Source organism: Oncorhynchus masou, chromosome 18 (genome assembly GCF_036934945.1).
Source record: "Oncorhynchus masou masou isolate Uvic2021 chromosome 18, UVic_Omas_1.1, whole genome shotgun sequence".
Lineage (NCBI taxonomy): Eukaryota > Metazoa > Chordata > Actinopteri > Salmoniformes > Salmonidae > Oncorhynchus > Oncorhynchus masou.
In genome coordinates this window covers 40454697-40475921 of record NC_088229.1, presented here as the reverse complement: position 1 = coordinate 40475921, position 21225 = coordinate 40454697, and the positions used below count along the sequence as shown (strand labels likewise).

The window sequence follows — 21225 nt, the reverse complement described above, 5'->3', positions numbered from 1 at the left end:
CCGGGAACGCTTGTGAAACCAAACAGACCATGCTATGGTTTGGGGTTTGAGAAATCAATGAGCGAAGTGAAAATTCTTCCTTAGTTGTTGAACATATTATTACTCCAAACTGTTGAAGGTGACAGGTACGTTTTCATTTTCGTCAAAAACAACTTTTTGATTTGACGGGCTGCACATGCGCAGTTCGGCCCGAGACGACATTTGACCCGATGACTCTAGTTTGGAATTTGACCCGTTCTACCAGCCAGAATAAGGCTGTGACCTCGGGGATTTTCCTTCAAAATAATAGTCCCACAATGAAGATCGTGAAAAATAATATGAAATGTTATGAATTTAGACCATTTGTAAGGAAATGTTAGCAGATTTAGAATTTTGTTTAACAATATTAAAAAAATAATAAAGTTAGTCGCCTTTATAGCTCAAGTAATATTATAGCATTGACATTATTGTTAACAGCACTTCTGGTTTCAAAATCTACAAAGTTTACATTCAGAGGAGCATCGCTGCAGATAATTTTGTACGGTGCAATAAATAATAGTTGACCGTTCAGGTGTAAATAATTTTTTATAAAAAAAAATGACAATATCTTTAAAAAATACCTGTAATTATTATTTGTATGATAACTAGTATAAAATATATTGATTAATTGTGCACATTTTCCATCATTTTCACAATACAAATTACAAAATGTACAGGATGGGACATTTATTCTGAAGGATTTCAAAAATCAGTGACCCGGAAATACTTATTTATTCTTGCCCGCTTCACCGTCGGTTTGATTTTGCGTACCTTGTTAGAAATAAAGAAAGATCAAGTGACTCAACTGAAGAAGCTACCCAACTCTCATTTGACTGAAAATGTCTCAACTAGATTTGTTGCGTGTGTTTTTAAATGAGCGCTTAACTGCGGTTGCGGCGGAGATTTTCTGGGCCGTTGAGAAAACGGTAGTGGAGTATCAGGAGGAGAATCATCGGCTTCGTGGACTGCTGCGGATTACACCGGGGATAAAACTATGCAAAGCAGGTTCGTATGTAGATATACTGATAGTTACCTATAGTTCTACTAAATTCGCATACTGTTTCGGCAAATGTTCTCCATTTGATTTTCTTTATACAACAATGGATCTGATTCTGAATGTTGATAACTTAAAATCACATTCCAATCAAATTTTATTAGTCAACATGCGCCGAATACAACCGGTGTAGACCTCACAGTGAAATGCTTACGAGCCCCTAACCAAAAATGCAGTTAAAAAATACAGATAAGAATAAGAAATAAAAGTAATTAAAGAGCAGCAGTAAAATAACAATAGCGATACTATATACAGGGGGTACCGGTCCAGAGTCAATGTGCAGATGCAACGGTTAGTTGAGGTAATATGTACATGTAGGTAGAGTTACTAAAGTGACTGCATAGATGATGTTAACAACCGAGAGTAGCAGCAGTGTAAAAGGGGGCTCTAGGTAGCCATTTGATTCAGGAGTCTTCTGGCTTGGGGGTAGAAGCTGTTTAGAAGCCTCTTGGACCTAGATGTCTGGCTCTCCAGTACCACTTGCCGTGCGGTAGCAGAGAGAACAGTCCATGACTAGGGTGGCTGGAGTCCTTGACCATTTTTAGGGCCTTCCTCTGACACCGCCTGGTATAGAGGTCCTGGATGGCAGGAATCTTGCCACAAGTGATGTACTGGGCTGTTCACACTACCTTCTGTAGTGTCTTGCAGTCTGAGGCCGAGCAGTTGCTATACCAGGCAGTGATGCAACCAGTCAGGATGCTCTCGATGGCGCAGTTATAGAACCCTTCGAGGATCTGAGACCCATGCTAAATCTTTTCAGTCTCTTGAGGGGGAATAGGTTTTGTCGTGCCCTCTTCACGACTGTCTTGGTGTGCTTGGACCATGTTAGTTTGTTGGTGATGTGGACACCAAGGAACTTGAAGCTCTCAACCTGACAGTGTCCAGCCGGTGTCTAGTGCACAAGTTACCATCCAGCTAAATTTATGACATTAAAATGCCTATTTACTCTGGTCCATTTGACTGCTTTATCCACTGTCTCATCAGCCCAGCCAGGCAATTTATAAACTTGATTTCCACTATAAAAGCATCTAGACATCATCTCACATTTCCTTTAGACTAACATTTTATTTTCAACAGCGGAGATTTGTGTAAACCTGGCTGTCTGTCTCTCTGACATTTGCAACATTGTTTCAATATTCAGATTCGATTTCCAGCTGTCCCATAGTAATGGTGTCGGGATGAGACGGGCAGGCAGCTTTTCTCAGCCAGTCGAAATCATGAATCAGTATAATTTCATGGATATATATAAATAACTATCAATAGAAAACAGGTAAAACTAAACAAAGTGCAGCTAGTTTGCTGTCTTTTCAGCTTCAGTTTGAAGTGATTGTATTTGCTGTGTTGTTGGCTAGCTCCTCTGAAAAACATTGTCCTGACGAGAGAGCATATTTTTAATGCCAGGCGGAATCGCACCTCATTAGCTCATTGTTATGGATGTGTCAAAATAAGTCACTAGAAAACATCTTAACCAAATGCAGCTGCTGCTGTTATTCTGGCTGCACGGTTTGATGTGACTATAAGTTAGCCCTAGGTGGCTAGCTAGCAAGCAAGGGGATAAGAATGTTTCCAGCAAGTGTGGCAATGGAACATTTAGACTGAACGACTGGGTCGCATCTCTGGCAACCGAATGTCTAGCCGGCTTGTGTAGCAACCCTAGATTTGTGTCGGGATTAGGGGTTCAAAGGTTCGGAAACTTTCCCGAAAAAGTTCAATTTTTTTTTTTTTATTTATTTCACCTTTATTTAACCAGGTAGGCTAGTTGAGAACAAGTTCTTATTTGCAACTGCGACCTGGCCAAGATAAAGCTTAGCAGTGTGAGCAGACAACACAGAGTTACACATGGAGTAAACAATTAACAAGTCAATAACACAGTACAAAAAAGGCGAGTCTATATACATTGTGTGCAAAAGGCATGAGGAGGTAGGTGAATAATTACAACCTTGCAGATTAACACTGGAGTGATAAATGATCAGACGGTCATGTACAGGTAGAGATACTGGTGTGCAAAAGAGCAGAAAAGTAAATAAATAAAAACAGTGTGGGGATGAGGTAGGTGAAAATGGGTGGGTTATTTACCAATAGACTATGTACAGCTGCAGCGATCGGTTAGCTGCTCAGATAGCACATGTTTGAAGTTGGTGAGGGAGATCAAAGTCTCCAACTTCAGGGATTTTGCAATTCGTTCCAGTCACAGGCAGCAGAGTACTGGAACGAAAGGCGGCCAAATGAGGTGTTGGCTTTAGGGATGATCAGTGAGATACACCTGCTGGAGCGTGTGCTACGGATGGGTGTTGCCATCGTGACCAGTGAACTGAGATAAGGCGGAGCTTTACCTAGCATGGACTTGTAGATGACCTGGAGCCAGTGGGTCTGGCGACGAATATGTAGCGAGGGCCAGCCGACTAGAGCATACAAGTCGCAGTGGTGGGTGGTATAAGGTGCTTTAGTGACAAAACGGATGGCACTGTGATAAACTGCATCCAGTTTGCTGAGTAGAGTGTTGGAGGCAATTTTGTAGATGACATCGCCAAAGTCGAGGATCGGTAGGATAGTCAGTTTTACTAGGGTAAGTTTGGCGGCGTGAGTGAAGGAGGCTTTGTTGCGGAATAGAAAGCCGACTCTTGATTTGATTTTCGATTGGAGATGTTTGATATGAGTCTGGAAGGAGAGTTTACAGTCTAGCCAGACACCTAGGTACTTATAAGGTGTCCACATATTCAAGGTCGGAACCATCCAGGGTGGTGACGCTAGTCGGGCGTGCGGGTGCATGCAGCGATCGGTTGAAAAGCATGCATTTGGTTTTACTAGCGTTTAAGAGCAGTTGGAGGCCACGGAAGGAGTGTTGTATGGCATTGAAGCTCGTTTGGAGGTTAGATAGCACAGTGTCCAAGGACGGGCCGGAAGTATATAGAATGGTGTCGTCTGCGTAGAGGTGGATCAGGGAATCGCCCGCAGCAAGTGCAACATCATTGATATATACAGAGAAAAGAGTCGGCCCGAGAATTGAACCCTGTGGCACCCCCATAGAGACTGTCAGAGGACCGGACAGCATGCCCTCCGATTTGACACACTGAACTCTCTCCATGGGGAGTTAAGCCTGGGAATTTTGCTTAAATTCATCAAAAGTGTTAGCTTATAACAGTGAACCTTTTCTGTGGGATACACATAAGGCAATTCTAGGTCTTGTGGCATATTTTGGTTAAACTATCCACAATTAATTGGAATTGCAACCCTCTGCATGCACAGTGCATTCTTCCATCATATGTACAGCTGATTCTCAAGATCTTGCACACTAATGAGATGCTATTGAGCCCACACTACGAAACCATCTGAGCCAAGGACTACATGCTGTCTGGTAAGTTGAGATACTGGGAGGGGTGAATATATTTTATATGACAATTTTTGTTAACTAGTAAATTGTAGCCTACAGCAAAGTGGGTTTAAATAATTTCTGCGAGTTGGTTTTAGCATGCTTGAGCCTGCTAACTGAAGAGTGTTAATTCACCTGTTTCCATACATGTTTTATTTAAAACATTTATCTTACAAAAGGAGTTGTTTAATCTAACTGCTTAACTATTTATCTGTACATGGAATTGTATTTATTTATTTATTTTACTATTTCTTTTGTCTAATCTTTACAGGAAAATACCACGGGCACTATCTGATGTGTGGAGACATTTCCCTGCAGCTAATGTAGAAGGAAAAGCTGTGTACATTTGCAAATACTGTGCCGAATCATATGTGAAGAATGACAAAGATGCAGAATCTTCTGGCCAAGTGCATAAAGTTCCATCAGCGCTCACAACAAGCAACCTCTGACAAAAGTCCCTCTACTTCTATTCGAGGTGAAAATGATGAACCTTATCGATAGCAACAGATCATGGTCCTCTTGGAATCAGATTTTTTGGGGCTCAATGAAGGAACGTAGTCAGAGAAATGCTGATGAATGTCTTGCTCGAGCTGTGTATGCAACTGGTTCACCTCTGATGCTCACAGGCAATGTGTATTGGAAGAGATTTCTGAATGTTCTTCGCCCAGCATACATCCCTCCAACCTGACATGCTTTATCTACTCATTTGCTGGATGCAGAGTTCAACAAGTGAAGGTCAAGCAAATCATAGAGAAAGCAGACGGTATTGCAATCATCTCTGATGGGTGATCGAATGTTCGTGGGCAAGGAATAATGAACTACACCATCTCCACCCCTCAACCAGTATTTTACAAGAGTACAGACACAAGGGACAACAGACACACCGGTCTTTACATTGCAGATGAGCTGAAGGCAGTCATCAATGACCTTGGACCACAGAAGATATTTGCACTGGTGACAGACAATGCTGCAAACATGAAGGCTGCTTAGTCTAAAGTGGAGGAGTCATACCCTCACATCACACCCATTGGCTGTGCTGCTCATGCATTGAATCTGCTCCTCAAGGATATCATGGCACTGAAAATGGTTAGGTATGTGAAGGGTCATCATGTTATTACAGCAATCTACCTCACAGAGCAAAGTGAGAAGAATAAGATCACCACATTGAAGCTGCCCAGCAACACCCATTGGGGTGGTGTTGTCATCATGTTTGACAGTCTCCTGGAGGGGAAGGAGTCTCAAGAAATGACCATATCACAGTCTGCCGATATGGACAGCCCCATCAAGAGGATCCTCCTGGATGATGTATTTTGGGAGAGAGTGGTAAGCAGCATGAAACTACTGAAACCTATAGCAGTAACCATTGCACTGATTGAGGGAGACAATGCCATCCTGTCTGATGTGCAGACTTTGCTTGCAGATGTAAGAGAAGAAATCCATACTGCTTTGTCCACTTCACTGTTGTTACAAGCAGATGAAACTGCCCATAAATGCCGCAGCGTACATGTTGGACCCCAGGTATCCTAGAGATCAACACGGCCTATGGTGTCATCACTACTGTGTCTCACCACCTTGGCCTGGATGAGGGCAAGGTTCTTGGTAGTCTGGCGAAGTACACTTCCAAGCAAGGGCTTTGGGATGGAGATGCAATATGGCAGTTGTGCCAACATATCTCATCAACCACCTGGTGGAAGGGACTTTGTGGATCTGAGGCTCTTTCCCCTGTTGTCTTTATCATCCTCCAAATCCCACCAACTTCAGCCGCCTCAGAGCGCAAATGGCCCTTGTTTGGGAACACACACACACCAAAGCACACAACAGGCTGACCAATACAAGGGTTGAAAAATTTGTGTCCATCCGGGCAAATGTGAGGCTTTTTGAACCGGACAAGAAGCCATCCTCAGCAAGGTTGGAAAGTGGCAGGGAAGATGAGGCCTCAGTCTGATATTCAAGAGGTGGACATTGAGGAGGTCAAGGGAGGGGGAAGACAACCAAAGCTTTAGTTTCTACACTATCATTTTACAGATGTTTAAAACGTTTTTGGGAGATGCGATGGATCATTGGGGATCATTCAATATTCCCTTTTGTTCAGTGAAATCATCCCATGTGAAGAGTCAACTAATTGAATTAAAGTTCAATTTGAAACTAGTCATTTTTATTTCTATTGGAAGGATTTAATCATTTGCAATTATGTCTAAGAAACAAACCTTTTAACGTCTCCATATATGGTAAATATATCCAATTCAAAAAACATCTACATTTAAATGGTATTATTATACATTTGCATATATTCCTGTTAATTCCCACAAAGTTTCTACCTCTGAATATTCCCCAAAATGTGCAACCCTAGTCTGGACTATATATATATTTTTTGTGAAAATGTCAATCGTTATTTGAATATGTTGGTAATGCCCGAGAAGCCGGTATTTGGGGGATGTATTGGCAGGATTTGCCAACACCCGTGCCAGTATATCCTCCAAACACCGGCTTCCCGGGCGTTATCACTTAAATATGCAATTTTTCACGTGTGCCATTGCCAACTGTCATAAACAAATCTCACAAGTATCTGACACCGCAAGCTCCCAGCTACTATCTAATCAACACAACATTGACATTATCCCACCCCTGGTTAGCCACTATTGGCTTAGGTTTGTGTTTCTATCTGCCAATTCATTTCCAGCAATATTGCCCCTGTTTGTCTGAGGTGCGCGTTTGTCTATCAATCCGTGTGTAGCCAGTTGATATGAGCATCTTGTGGGTTGACAGAAATACCTTCCCCAAAACCTTCTCAATTAAATGTTCAGAACATCCAATATTGTTTCTCTATGAACAATTGTAGTTTGAACATGGAAACACAACTATTTGAGTGAATGCTGCCTGGTTGACCACATGACCAAGCGGTGCAGATTGCTGTTCATTTGAGAAGGGCGCTCCTCCCTCACCGCTGTTGTCGGTTCATGTCACCGGGGCCATAGACTGGTGCCCTGTGGCTCAGCATAACCGACTCTGCCAAATGACAAGAAGCTGCCACGTGGGGAATCGTAGGTGGCTCGTTTCAGCTAGTTTGAACTTGTTCTTGATACCATGTCTTGTTTTGGCTGATATGTCAAATTTGCTAGCTAGCTAACCAACATCTGTAACGATGTGTTTGAGAGACAAGTGCTCATTGTGCAAATGTATTTATGTTTTCAGTAAACATTGGAGACAAAGTAGTTAAATGGTGTCAACAATCGGTTTTGTGTTAAACAACCAACACGTCTATACACCAATCCAGCTGTTAGCTGTGAAAGTGTAGCCTACAAGATGAAATGAACAACTGAAGCAAAAAGCGATCCATATGAGTATATTTAAAATAGGAATATAGTTTGTCATAAAAATCATTTTGATATGGCATGTCAATGTATACAGTCTACCTATTATAACTATTCAACCCACATTGGATTTGAAATCAAAAAAATTGTCACTGATCTACACAAAATACTCCACAATGTCAAAGTGAAAAGAATTTAAATTTATGAAAAAATATATAAAAAAAAGAAAAAGCTCACCAAATCACATAAGTTGCATGGCCATAATAGGTAGCAATAATAGATGTTAACATAATTTTTAAATGACTACCCCATCTCTGTGCCCCACACATACAATTAATTATCTGTAAGGTCCCTCAGTCATGTAGTGGATTCCAAGCACAGATTAAATCAAAGACCAGGGAGCTTCTCCATAACTTGCAAAGAAGGGCACCGATTTAGTATATTGGTAAACATGTAAAACGCTGACATTTATTTAACCTTTATTTTATTAGGGAATCATACTGAGACCAATGTCTCTTTTTATAGATGAGCCTTGAATTACAGAAATTTGACACATCAAAATTATAAATACAAAATTCAAGCAAAAAGAAAAACACGGTCAAAAAACAAACCCATTCATCAGTAATACGGTCCTCAATCAGCTTTCTGAGTTGATCTAGAGGCACCAGAACATCACATTCATCAGTAATACGGTCCTCAATCAGCTTTCTGAGTTGACCTCGAGGAACCAGAACATCACATTCATCAGTAATACGGTCCTCAGTCAGCTTTCTGAGTTGACCTCGAGGCACCAGAACATCACATTCATCAGTAATACAGTCCTCAATCAGCTTTCTGAGTTGACCTAGAGGCACCAGAACATCACATTTAAGAACATTTTGAAGATTGTTCCGCAAATAAGCTGATTTAGCCAGCCCTGAGACCCGGGTGTGGTAACTCGTATGTCTAAAGACTTAGCCAGCCCTGAGACCCGGGTGTGGTAACTCGTATGTCTAAAGACTTAGCCAGCCCTGAGACCCGGGTGTGGTAACTCGTATGTCTAAAGACTTAGCCAGCCCTGAGACCCGGGTGTGGTAACTCATATGTCTAAAGTGTCGTTATGATGCTAGGTGCAGTGGGGCCTCTTGTAAAAGGGTTGAAATGAAAACATAGCCATGTCTCAATCTACGTGACATCAAAGAGGGCCAACCAACTTTCTGGTAGAGAATGCAGAGACACCGTTGCCCGTATTAAAGTTCAGTGCGCTATGGTAAATGGCATCTAACGGCTTTGATGAAGCGCCAGCTGTGCTCGTATAGAAGATGTCGCCATAGTCTAGCGCCGGTAGGAACGTCGACTGAATAATCTGCCTCCTGTTTAGCGAGAGGCCGGACCTATTTCTATAAAAGTATATTTTTTTTATACTCTGGTTCTTAACTAACGCATCAATATGCTTTTTTAAAAGACAGTTTTTCTTCTATTCAGATGCCCAGGCATTGGTAAACAGGAACACGGTCAATATAGGCACCATCCAAAGCACATATGCTTAAATTCTTGGTTATTTTTAGGCTTATCAAATGTGGCTTTGGATTGTGTATCAATACAGTCCCTACAAAAAAAGCTGGTATCCTTGCCAGAGAGGAGGGAAACCAGGAATTTCACCATGAGGTCAATGGTCATTTTAAAACAGAGTTGAAAGGCTGTGAAAGGAGAGAACTGAGGATGGCTCAACAACATTGTAGCTACTCCACAATACTAACTTAAATGAAAGAGTGAAAAGGAAGCCTGTACAGAATACAAATATTCCAAGACATGCATCCTGTTTGCAACAAGGTGAGAAAAAACATGGCAAATCCAACACAACACATCACTGAGTACCACTCTTCATATTTTTAAGCACAGTGGTGGCTGCATCATGTTATGGGCATTTCCATGTAAAAGGACCCATGAGCACCAACATGTTTTGTTCATAGGAGCATGTCAAATGAAATCTATATATTCTTTTACATTTAAGACGTATACATTTTTCAACCATTTTCCAATTGAATTGGCTACATTGAGAAATCATAATAGCAGGTAACCCAATTCTGGTTTGTGACTACTATCGTCCCTTCCACTGGCATACTGTTATGTTCAGCTCAAATGTTTTCTTTCTCTTTCTGACATCTGGTGGTCAAAGCAAGACTGTGAAAACAGTCTGGAGAACCCCTCACACTCCCTCCATCTTCTCTCTCTCTCCAGTAGGGATGGGTACCGAAACCCGGTATTAAACGGGGCCCGGGCTAAATTATGAAAGACTGTAGTATCGATAAGTTCTGACGTTATTGAATCTGCTTTCGGGACTGGAGAATTTAAGAAAATACATTTCCTATTTATTATTGCTACATAAATGTTATCTTGCACATTTTATCTCACCAACCATTTCTAATTTGCAATTAGATTAAGACGTTCGTCTATGATGCATTTTTGCAATCCAGAAGAGACAGGCTCCGCGTGAGAGAGATGTCTCTCACATGCTACAGAACACACACGAGAAAGGCCCCGCTCTTAATTAGGACGATGGCGCAGAGAACTAAACGTTCAAAAGTGTGGTTACACCTCACCAGAGTCAATGCTGACAATGCTCGTTGCCGCAAGTGCAACAAGACTTTGCTTGTGTTTACGCCCTTACAATCAAATCTGTCCAAACATCTGTCGAAAGTGCATCATGTGCAGAGAAATGCAGAGTTTGACTGCCCAACTCGCAGTTAATCTCTCGTTGTCCGATCTACGTTAGGTATGTATGCTAGCAGCCTAGAGCCCACACACGGAGTTAACTAGATTACGCAAACATGGGTTCATGATCAAAAGCAACCATTAGCCAGCTGATTGTTTAGCTATGTTTGCGTTCATAACTTAAATCACCCATTTAAAGATGTTGCAGCTACAATGAACCAACCCACTCCTCCCTCTAATACTGCTGGTCCAAGCCAAAGAGCAGCCCAAAGCCCCTTCACGCTGGCAGCTAGTGGGAGGATGACTGAAGAGAGTTAGTGAATGAGTGCCACCTAGCCGTGACCAAGTTCATAGTGAAAGGGCTACACCCCTTTGCAACAGTGGAGCCCAAGGGCTTCAGGTAACAGTCTGTCAGTATATACTGAGTTGTATTCATTATTAAGATATGGTAGTATAAAAGGGTTGTATGTTAGTCCCATCACTCTACAATACACAACAACACAATAATTAAATAATGATAATTCAACACATGGAAACAATCTTTTTTTTTTTTTTACTGTAGGGAGATGAGCAAGGCACTCAACCCCAAAAATACCCCTCCCTCCAGGAGTTACCTCAGTGACACATTCATTCCTACCTGGTGTGGTGTAGAAAAGTGATCACTGAGCTGAAGGACGTGCCAAAGCTGGTGTCGTGTCTTTGGCTATGCCAAGTGATATGACATAAAATCCTTTCTCCGTAATCAATATTACCTGATTGAGCAATACAAAATTTGGGTTTCATTATTTATTTACTAAATACCTAACTAATCACACAGAATGAATCATACCTTGATTACAAATGACGTCATAAAGGAAAAAGTCCCTAGCGGGCAGAACAGATATGACAGCTGGTTACACAAAAGAAAAGGGGCTAGGTTTGAGTGAAAGAGCGGGAGGACTGAGGGACAAAGGAAGAAGCTGTGCTATCGTAAATACAGTATTTTATGCATTCTAAATTACCGCCCATTTGGAAAAGGAAAATGCAATAAATATTTTGGTAGGTTGGTGGTAGATTGAAGGCTGGATGGTAGATGGAAGGCTGTTTTGCCAAACCGAGTCCTTTGTCCTTTGAAGAATGTCTCTGGTGGTCAATTGGACACGTTGTAGTAACATCATTGTGTGATAGACGGGATACTCTGTCTGTTCCTTCCTGACCCTCGTTTGCAGCTGCTGTTGCTAACTCAACGGCTAGGAGGTATCACTTCTGTAGTGAATAAGAGTTCAAAGTTCATACCATTCGCAACCAAAGCTCACGCTGATGTTGGCTTCGTTCTGTAGTTATCTGAACCATTCTGACATCGGACCGTCGTCCTGACATCCTCGGAACAGGAGGTTATATTGTCGTCAAGGCTTTATATTGGAAGGGAGAGGAGGGCGTGTTTGAAAAGTTTTATAACCCCTGTCTCTTCACCGGGGCGCGCCACTGATTGAGCAGAGCCCTAACTTTATGAAAACCCAAATCTCTCATTTGGTAGCAAAAATTACATTTAATCTCTTCACCAATAATTTTATAATCAAACATTTAAATTGAACAACAATTCCATGTGAATCCGATAACTCTGTGTAGACTTTCCACTGTAGAGTTTGTCATCTTATCATCGATGAGAATGTCTCCTATGACAACCGAACTGACATCATATTCATTAAGTACCACCGCATATGTTCAATTGGTCGGATTACCAGAATATAGTTCATTTCCCCCCACTTCCTGATGTTCCCAGGATCTCTATGTTAACCAAGGGGTTTTCAAATTTCACATTAGTAGGGTAGAGAGAGGAAAAAGGGGGGGAGAGGTATTTATGACTGTCATAAACCTAACCCCAGGCCAACGTCATGACACTGGCCATCACATCAGACGGGTGGACCAGCCTCAGGATCATTATCTCACTGTTATAGTGTGCTACACAAGCCAGGGGCAGTGTAAAACAGAAGTTCCTCCAGCAGGACAGTGTACAAATCGCAATCTGGCGAAGTAGTGGAGATTTCTGGAAGAGTTTGAGATAGAGCCGAGGAAGATTGTAGCCGCGACTGTTGATAGTGCTGGCAATATGGATGTTGCCATCAAGTGGCTACACATCCTAAAAATAAGACGCATTGCGTACACATTGAATCTGGCAGCGCAGAAAATCTACTAAATGGGCAGCCTGAAGCAGAGCAGTGGTCGTGTGGTTCAAGAGATCCTCGAAGTCCAAAAGAGTCTTGAAGGAAAAGCAGCAGCTCCTTGGTAAGAAGCCAGTTCAATCTATTAAGGTATTATTTAGAAATGTCCGCATTTAACAATTTAATTCAATGTTCAAGTAATTAAATAATTAAATGCATGTTTTTTTGTTGTTGTTTCAGGCCTTCCCGCAACACTCACTCATCCTTGATGTCAAGACCAGATGGAACTATCCAACGATAGAGAGATTCATGAAGCAGTATCCAACGATCCAAGCAGCATCCTGGGCCCCACGACTGCAAAAAGCAAAGACCAAGGACAACCTGGACCGTCTGAAGGACGAGGACTTCCATAAGGCTGAGGAATTTGTCCGGCTCATGAGAATCCTCTATACATCCACACTGTGTGTCATGTGACAAGAACGCCACCTGTGGACAGATCATACCCATCCTCCGCAAACTGGAGGAGCACTTCACTGTGAAGCATGAAGATACAACGTTTGTGGCAACCGTCAAAGAGAAGGTGTTGGGAGAACCTCTCCGAGTGCTATCAGGATGAGGACATTCAAGCCTCCTGCATCAGGCCACAGCAATGGAACCCAGATTTAAAGGGAGGCCGGTGAGTGACGCCACCTGGGACAGGCTGAGGAAGGTAACTGTTGAGGCCAATGTGACAGGAGCGACACCAAGGCTGTCAGAGGAGTCGGAACATGACAGACACCGAGCACCAGCAACAAGAGGAGGAGTCTGAAGGAGAGGAAATGGAGCAGTCCCTCCATTGTACATAACAGAGGAGGACAGGGAGTTGAGGTTGACGATCCAACAGGACACCTCGTCCTTTAGCGAGCGTGTTGAACTAGAGGTGGAGCTCTACAAAGGCCTGCCTCCCATCCCCATGGCTGAAGATCCTGTGATGTAGTGGTGGGAGAAGAGATACTCTGCCCCTCCTCACAAACATTGCAACAAGCTACCTCTGTGCTCAAGCCTCCTCCACCCATAGCAAGAGGGTATTTTTGACAGCAGGGAACACAATAAGCTAGGAGATGCCCCGACTTCTGCCAGAGAAGGCAAATATGTTGATCTTTCTACAGAAGAACTGCTAAGAACTGTTAGTCCTTCTGCAGCCTACCTACAGGCCCCACCCGTGTTGTTCTATACCACTGTATTGTCTTCTGCAGCCTACCTGCAGGCCCCACCCGTGTTGTTCTATACCACTGTATTGTCTTCTGCAGCCTACCTGCAGGCCCCACCTGTGTTGTTCTGTACCACTGTCTTTTCTTTTGCAGGAAAATATTGTTCATTTCATTAGTTTAAACATTACCATCACAACATTAGTCTATAATAGTGATTTGTTATTAAAAACATTGCTGTTTCTTTTGCTGTAAATAATTTATTTCCCCCCTCCCGGATCTGACACCCACCCCCTTTCCATTTACTGTAGCAAGCATCCTCACCCACTGAGCACCGACCAACACCGGACGTCCACGGGCGGACCAAATCTAAGCCAATCATAGATTACGTCTATGTTTCACAAGTTTGGATAGTACAGTACTGTACAGTAGAGCACACGAGTATAATGTACTGTACTGAATGTAGCTACTTTACTGAACTGGGCTGTACTGTGATGTCCAAACTTGTGAAGCATATACATTTATGATTGGTCCTTACCAACCAAATTTGTGTTTGCTTGGGGTGGAGGGTATTACATATTTCTACCTTTTGTGTATCTATTCAGGATACATCACCATGACGATAATGGTATTGATAACCATAATAATGCAGTTTTGTGTGGTTCAGATCAGGGACCCATAATTGTAATTATGTTACTGGATTTACTGGATCCACTTCACTTACTGTAGTTCATTAACCAAAATATATATTTTTCAATCTCAAGGTGTCATGTCATAGCTGACACCCCATTCTTGCTGCAGGCATCTTTGAATCTTGATTCGGAGCAGATATTTAAGAGTTTTGGGAAAGCATGGTCACAAAAAATAAACTGAGGGAAGTTTTACTGAAATTCTGTTACCGAACTTTGCATCTGCACAATAAAATGTTCAGTGGAAATTGTTTCAATTAGTCCTTGTGCATAGAGTTGTGTGGTTTGTTAAACTTTGAAATCAATGTTTTTGTTTGGTAACATTTTGAAGTGAAAAATCAGAGTTTCTGTAATAATTCCGTTACTGTGGAATTGTCGGTAGGCTTGTCATATCATGGGCAAATATTGCATAATCCAGGTGTGTAAAGAGACTTTTACCCAGAAAGACTCAGCTGTAATCACTGCCAAAGGTGATTCTAACGTACTGGCTCAGGGTGAATATTTATCTAATAACGATTTAGATATATTTGATTTAAAATATATGTGTGTGTGTGTGTGTATGTATGTATGTATGTATGTATATATATATATAGTTATTCCACTTTGACATTATCATATTTTGTGTGGATTGTTGACAAAAACAAAAAGGTATTAAATCCATTTTACAATGTGAAGAAATCCGGGGGGGGGGGGTGAATACTTATGATGATGGGCACCTGTCGATAACCACTTCTCCTCCTCCTTCCCTCCAGACTCCCTGCAGCTCTCTCTCGCTGTCTCTGAAGAGGAGGTTCCCTCTGAGCAGCAGCACTGTGAGCAGGAGTGGAGCCCCAGTCTGGGGCAGGAGGACCTCGAGCCCACACTGATTAAAGAGGAACAGGAGGAAGTCAGGACCAGTCAGAAGGAAGAGCAGCTTCAAGGGCTGGAGGCTGATATCATAGAGTTCCAATTCACTCCTTCCTGTGTGAAAAGTGAATGTGATCAGGAGGACCCACTTTGGTCCTTGACTCTTCCCCAAACCCAGACTGTGGAGAACAGAGAGAGTGATCCTAAACACTTTGGCACTGTGACCCACCTAAAGGGTTTTGATATTCCCTGTGACCCTCCAGATAATCAAAGCAATGCGTCCATCCACAGCTCAGCCAAAAGCAGCGACCCACTAGGACATGACAGCAGCCAACCATTGGATCCGAACCTACCAATGGGGGAACATTGTTCCAAACCCAGCACCATATCTATAAAAGCTTACCACTGCCGGGACTGTGGCAAAACGTTTCCTCTGAAAGCGGGCCTGCAGAGGCATGTGAATCTCGACAAGAAGAGACTCAGTGAATGCCACTTCTGCAAAAAACAGTACAACTCCACCTGTAAACTGAAGGCCCATGCCCGACTATGTCACGGTGGGAAACCCAGCACCTGCCCCTTCTGTGGCAAGACCTTCAAACACAAAGGACATCTGTCTAGGCACATGAGTATTCACACAGGAGAGAAACCATTTAGCTGTGGTGACTGTGGGAAGAGCTTCAATCAGAAGGGGGGCCTAGGAAGACATATACTGACTCACACAGGAGAGAAACCTTTTAGCTGTCATTTTTGCTGTAAAAGCTTCAGGCAGAAGAGGGATCTAAGGAGGCATATACTGATTCACACAGGAGAGAAACCATATAGCTGTGGCGACTGCGGTAAAGGCTTCATTCGCAAGGAGCACCTAACTGCACATATGCGGACTCACACAGGAGAGTAGAGATTTATCTGTGGTGACTGCGGGAAAAGCTTCAATTGTAAGGGGAAGCTGAGAATTCATATATGGACTCTCACAGGGGAGAAATAATTTATCTGTGATGACTGCGAGAATTCTTTAATTATGAAGACTAAGTGCTCTATTCAATCAGTATTTTGGAAGTTCAGCGTGATTGCCATTACATTTCAATGTTGCTGAGTTAGCGGAGACTGTATTCACGATAAACACTGCATACGTCGCCTCAATCCGAATTTACCTTAACATTTCTATTGTGCAATCTGTAACGCTTCAGCGATATAGAGCCCTAACCTAACCAAACATATTTACGGACTCACACAGGGGAGAAATCATTTAGCTGTGGTGACCGCAGGGAAAGCCTCAATAAGAAGGGGGACCTAACCAGGCATATACTGACTCACACAGGAGACATACCACATGGCTACCCAGCCTGTGGTAAAAGAGTCACGCAGAAGGTAAACCTACTGAAGCATGTAAAAAAACAACAACATACAAACAAGATAGGAAGAAAATGGACTAAGATGTTCTATCAGAAGATGGGAATAAAAATCAACTGTGGATCATTCATGCTGTGTATTTTAGAGATAGATACATTATGGATTTACTTTTGTAAAATGTTCTATGTACATAAAGTTTGATTGGATTTAAATGATTAAGAAATTAACCAGGAGTAGTGCATTTATTATGGGAATCTCACCGATCCACTGTTCTGTTGAAGTTTTCACCTTATTAGAAACCAGAAGATCTGGATGGGAAAAATATATCAATCTCAGGGTGATGAGAAAATGGAGTGACTGATGTTATTGATTTGTTTAAAATGTATACTTATCCACTTTATCCATAAAATGTCCTTCCATCTGTCCAAGAGTATATTTAATCCATTTAGACCTCATGCGAGTCATTCATGATATTGTTTAAAATTTGGACTAATGATATACAGTCGACTCCTCACACTATTTTAAGTGCACAACAGTGTTTTTCCTGTCCCAACGCAATAACATCTATAATATAATATCGTAAGCCCTCTACGCTGTGCGAGGATCTCCTGCAATTTTGCACCGGTTTTCTTAGTTTTAGGCTCAAAGGAAGCACGTCATGCTCTTACATGGTACTGTCAACTTTATATATGGCCAGGGGAGACGATGCTGTAATAAAGTATTTGACCTTATTAACTGCGTTAGAGCGTTCTCAACAAACACTATTTTCAGACTAGGTAGCTGTTTGTCTTATCAATAAATTAAGTTCTGCCTTTACCTTGGACAGACTGGGTTAGGCTCAACATTCCATGGTAATTGTCCTAGTTGTTTACTGGCCAACAAGCTATGCAGCAATGATCATTAGCTGATATAGCAACTATTGAGTCTGAAAAGGGAATTACAATCAGAACCCAAATGAATCAAAGATTCTCATGCTTCTATAAAGAATTGTACTCCTCTGATTGTAAATCCACACCAAGCCGGTCTAAAATAATTAAGAAACTCCTCTCAACATAAGCCACCTCGCTGGGAGCCCAAATCTCTCTCAATGAACTCAAAAGGACAATGGGTAGCGTAAATAAAGACAAATCACCTGAATGGGCTGCTATTCCTCCTGAGGTCTATTTAACATTTTGGAATCAATTCGGGCCACTATTGCTCAATGATTAACAAGGCCATTCACAAAGGTTGATTTGGGAGAGATGTGAATATAGTACTAATTTCACTTTTTTATAAAAAAAAGAAGAAGAAAAAAGGTAACAATGCCACCCAGTATTCTCACTATAGCCCCTTACCTTTGATAAACACAGATACATTCTTTTCCTAAATGTTGTCGTCCCTTCTCGAGATTTACTTACCCAAATTGTTCCACACGGACCAAAGCGGGTTTGTTAAAAAATGTTTACTATTACATATCTTAAACGCTTTGTTAAAAACAACAGTGCCTTGGGCTGTATTATCTCTCGATGCAGAAAAAGCTTTTTCTGGTCTTGGAACATATGGTAATTGGCTCCAATTTCATTAATATGATTCAAATGTTATGTCAATATCACTAGAAGCAGCAGACAAGGCGATCCAATTTCGCCTTTGCCATTTTACTATCCCAGTTGCTATAACCAGCAGAATATCTATTGTCAAAATTAATATATTGTCACAGACTTTCTGTAGTTCAATGCTTCCCATGGCTCCCCCTTGTGACTGTTGGGATACACTTCATAGTGTGGTTTCAAAATGTATATGGCAAGGTTAACGACTCCAGATAAACTTACACTTAACAAAGAGGGGAATATTTAGGACTATCCGTACCAAACTTTCAGTTGTATTTCCAGGCTCTAGCATTTTCCCCATCCTAAATCGGTTTAGACATGATTCTTCTGCCCTCTGGCTGAGTATAAAGAGAAATATGGTGTCTCACATTTCCATGGCAGAGGTGGTCTTGAGTCACTGATAAATTATTTAAACAATGTAAACTATGCTTTGGTCCCATCATTGCTCGCACGATTCTATTTGGCGCAAAATGGAAAAACAATGTAACTGGGAATCAAAGTAGCATGCACATACTCCAATATTTTCACATTAATGCCTTGAAATCTGGAGGTCGGCCTTTTGCACCCTCCCCCAATGGTTCAAATGTGAAATTCGTATGCTTGCCGATATCATGGACAGTAATGGTTTGAGAACATTCCAAGATACATAAAATAAAAGAGTTTCCGGGTAATGTTTTTAGCATTGGTATTGGCCATATCTCACAAATCCCTGAGGTGCCTTATTGCTATTATAAAGTGGTAATGTAATTGGTAAATTGGCAGTAAAGTTACATGTTTTGTCCTGCGTGTGGTATACAGTCGGATATAACACGGCTGTCAGCCAATCAGCATTCAGGACTCGAAAGAATAATCTCAGATAAAGCCCAACACATACAAATAAACAATCCATGAATCCCAATGCATACATACACACAAATACATTTGAGTGTACAAAACTTTATGAACACCTGCACTTTCCATGAGCGACTGGCCAGGTGAAAGCTATGATCTGCTATTGATGTCACTTGTTACATCCACTTCAATCAGTGTAGATGAAGGGGAGGAGACAGTTTAAAGGATTTTAAAAACATGAGATATGGATGGTGTATGTCCGCCATTCAGAGGGTGAATGGCCAAGACAAAAGATTGAAGTGCCTTTGAATGGGGGTATGGTAGGAGGTGCCAGGCACACCGGTTTGCATTTGAGTGTGTCAAGAAGTGCAACGCTATTGAGTTTTTCACGCTCAACAGTTTCCTGTGTGTATCAAAAATGGTCCAGCATCCAAAGGACATGCAGCCAACTTGACACAACTGTGGGAAGCATTGGAGTCAACATGGGCCAGCATCCCTGTGGGACGCTGCTGACGTCTTGCTGAGTTCATGCCCCGACAAATTGAGGCTGTTCTGAGGGCAAAAGTGGGTGCAACTCATTATTAGGAAGGTGTTCCTAATGTTTTGTACACTCAGTGTATGTACTTATATAGGGTGGATACATATATACTAAAACAAAATATAAACGCAACATGCAACAATTTCAAAGATTTTAGTCATAAGGAAATCAGTCAATTGAAATACATGTATTAGGCCCTAATCTATGGGTTTCACATGACTGGGAATACAGTTATGAGTCTGTTGGTCACAGATAGCTTTAGTGAATCAGTGGATCAGAAAACCAGTCAGTATCTGGTGTGACCACCGTTTTCCTCATGCAGCATGACACATCTCAGTCACATAGAGTTGATCAGGCTGTTGATTGTGGCCTGTGGAATGTTGTCCCACTTCTCTTCAATGGCTGTGCGAAGTTGATGGATATTGGCGGGAACTGGAACATGCTGTCGTACACGTTGAGCCAGAGCATCCCAAACGAGCTCAGTGGGTGATATGTCTGGTGAGTATGCAGGCCCTGGAACACAGCTTGGACACCTATGCCAGCCCCAGGAAGAGTAGCTGATGCCTTGGCAGCAGGTAATGGGGATCCATAACACATACAAATAGATTACACATTCTCAGTATGATCTTAGTATGTTTGTCCATGTATCTATGTAGTATTGTGTGCTTCCCATAGTCTGCTCTTGACTTGTGAAGACACCTCTGGTGGCATTTTTTATATATATATTTTTTTACCTTTATTTAACAAGGCAAGTCAGTTCAGAACAAATTCTTACTTTCAATGACGGCCGAGGAACAGTGGGTTAAGGGCAAAATGACAGATTTGAACCTTGTCAGCTTGGGGGTTTGAACTTACAACCTTCCAGTTACTATTCCAACGCTCTAACCACTAGGCTACCCTGCCGCATACCAAAATTAAGGCAGTTATACAATTTATTCATGAGATTTCACAACACACTAAGTGTGTGTCCTCAAGCCCATACTCCACCACCACATACAGTGGGGCAAAAAAGTATTTAGTCAGCCACCAATTGTGCAAGTTCTCCCACTTAAGATGAGATGCCTGTAATTTTCATCATACAGTGCCTTGCGAAAGTATTCAGCCCCCTTGATTTATTGGATATTTCAAACTTTAACAAATCAAAAACTGGAAAAATTGGGTGTGCAAAATTATTCAGCCCCTTTACTTTCAGTGCAGCAAACTCTCTCCAGAAGTTCAGTGAGGATCTCTGAATGATCCAATGTTGACCTAAATGAATAATGATGATAAATACAATCCACCTGTGTGTAATCAAGTCTCCGTATAAATGCACCTGCACTGTGATAGTCTCAGAGGTCCGTTAAAAGCGCAGAGAGCATCATGAAGAACAAGGAACACACCAGGCAGGTCCGAGATACTGTTGTGAAGAAGTTTAAAGCCGGATTTGGATACAAAAAGATTTCCCAAGCTTTAAACATCCCAAGGAGCACTGTGCAAGCGATAATATTGAAATGGAAGGAGTATCAGACCACTGCAAATCTACCAAGACCTGGCCGTCCCTCTAAACTTTCAGCTCATACAAGGAGAAGACTGATCAGAGATGCAGCCAAGAGGCCCATGATCACTCTGGA

The 21225-nt window shown here is 41.9% G+C and overlaps 1 protein-coding gene across 1 annotated transcript; it reads left to right on the top strand.

Annotated features, from left to right (window-relative positions):
* Positions 1-738: 738 nt before the first annotated feature.
* Positions 739-17083, top strand: LOC135504593 (zinc finger protein 892-like). The gene is made up of 2 exons (XM_064923310.1): positions 739-1023; positions 15217-17083. Exons 1-2 carry the CDS (start codon positions 858-860, stop codon positions 16206-16208), a joined length of 1158 nt encoding a protein of 385 aa, XP_064779382.1. The 5' UTR covers positions 739-857; the 3' UTR covers positions 16209-17083.
* The last annotated feature ends 4142 nt before the right edge of the window (positions 17084-21225 follow it).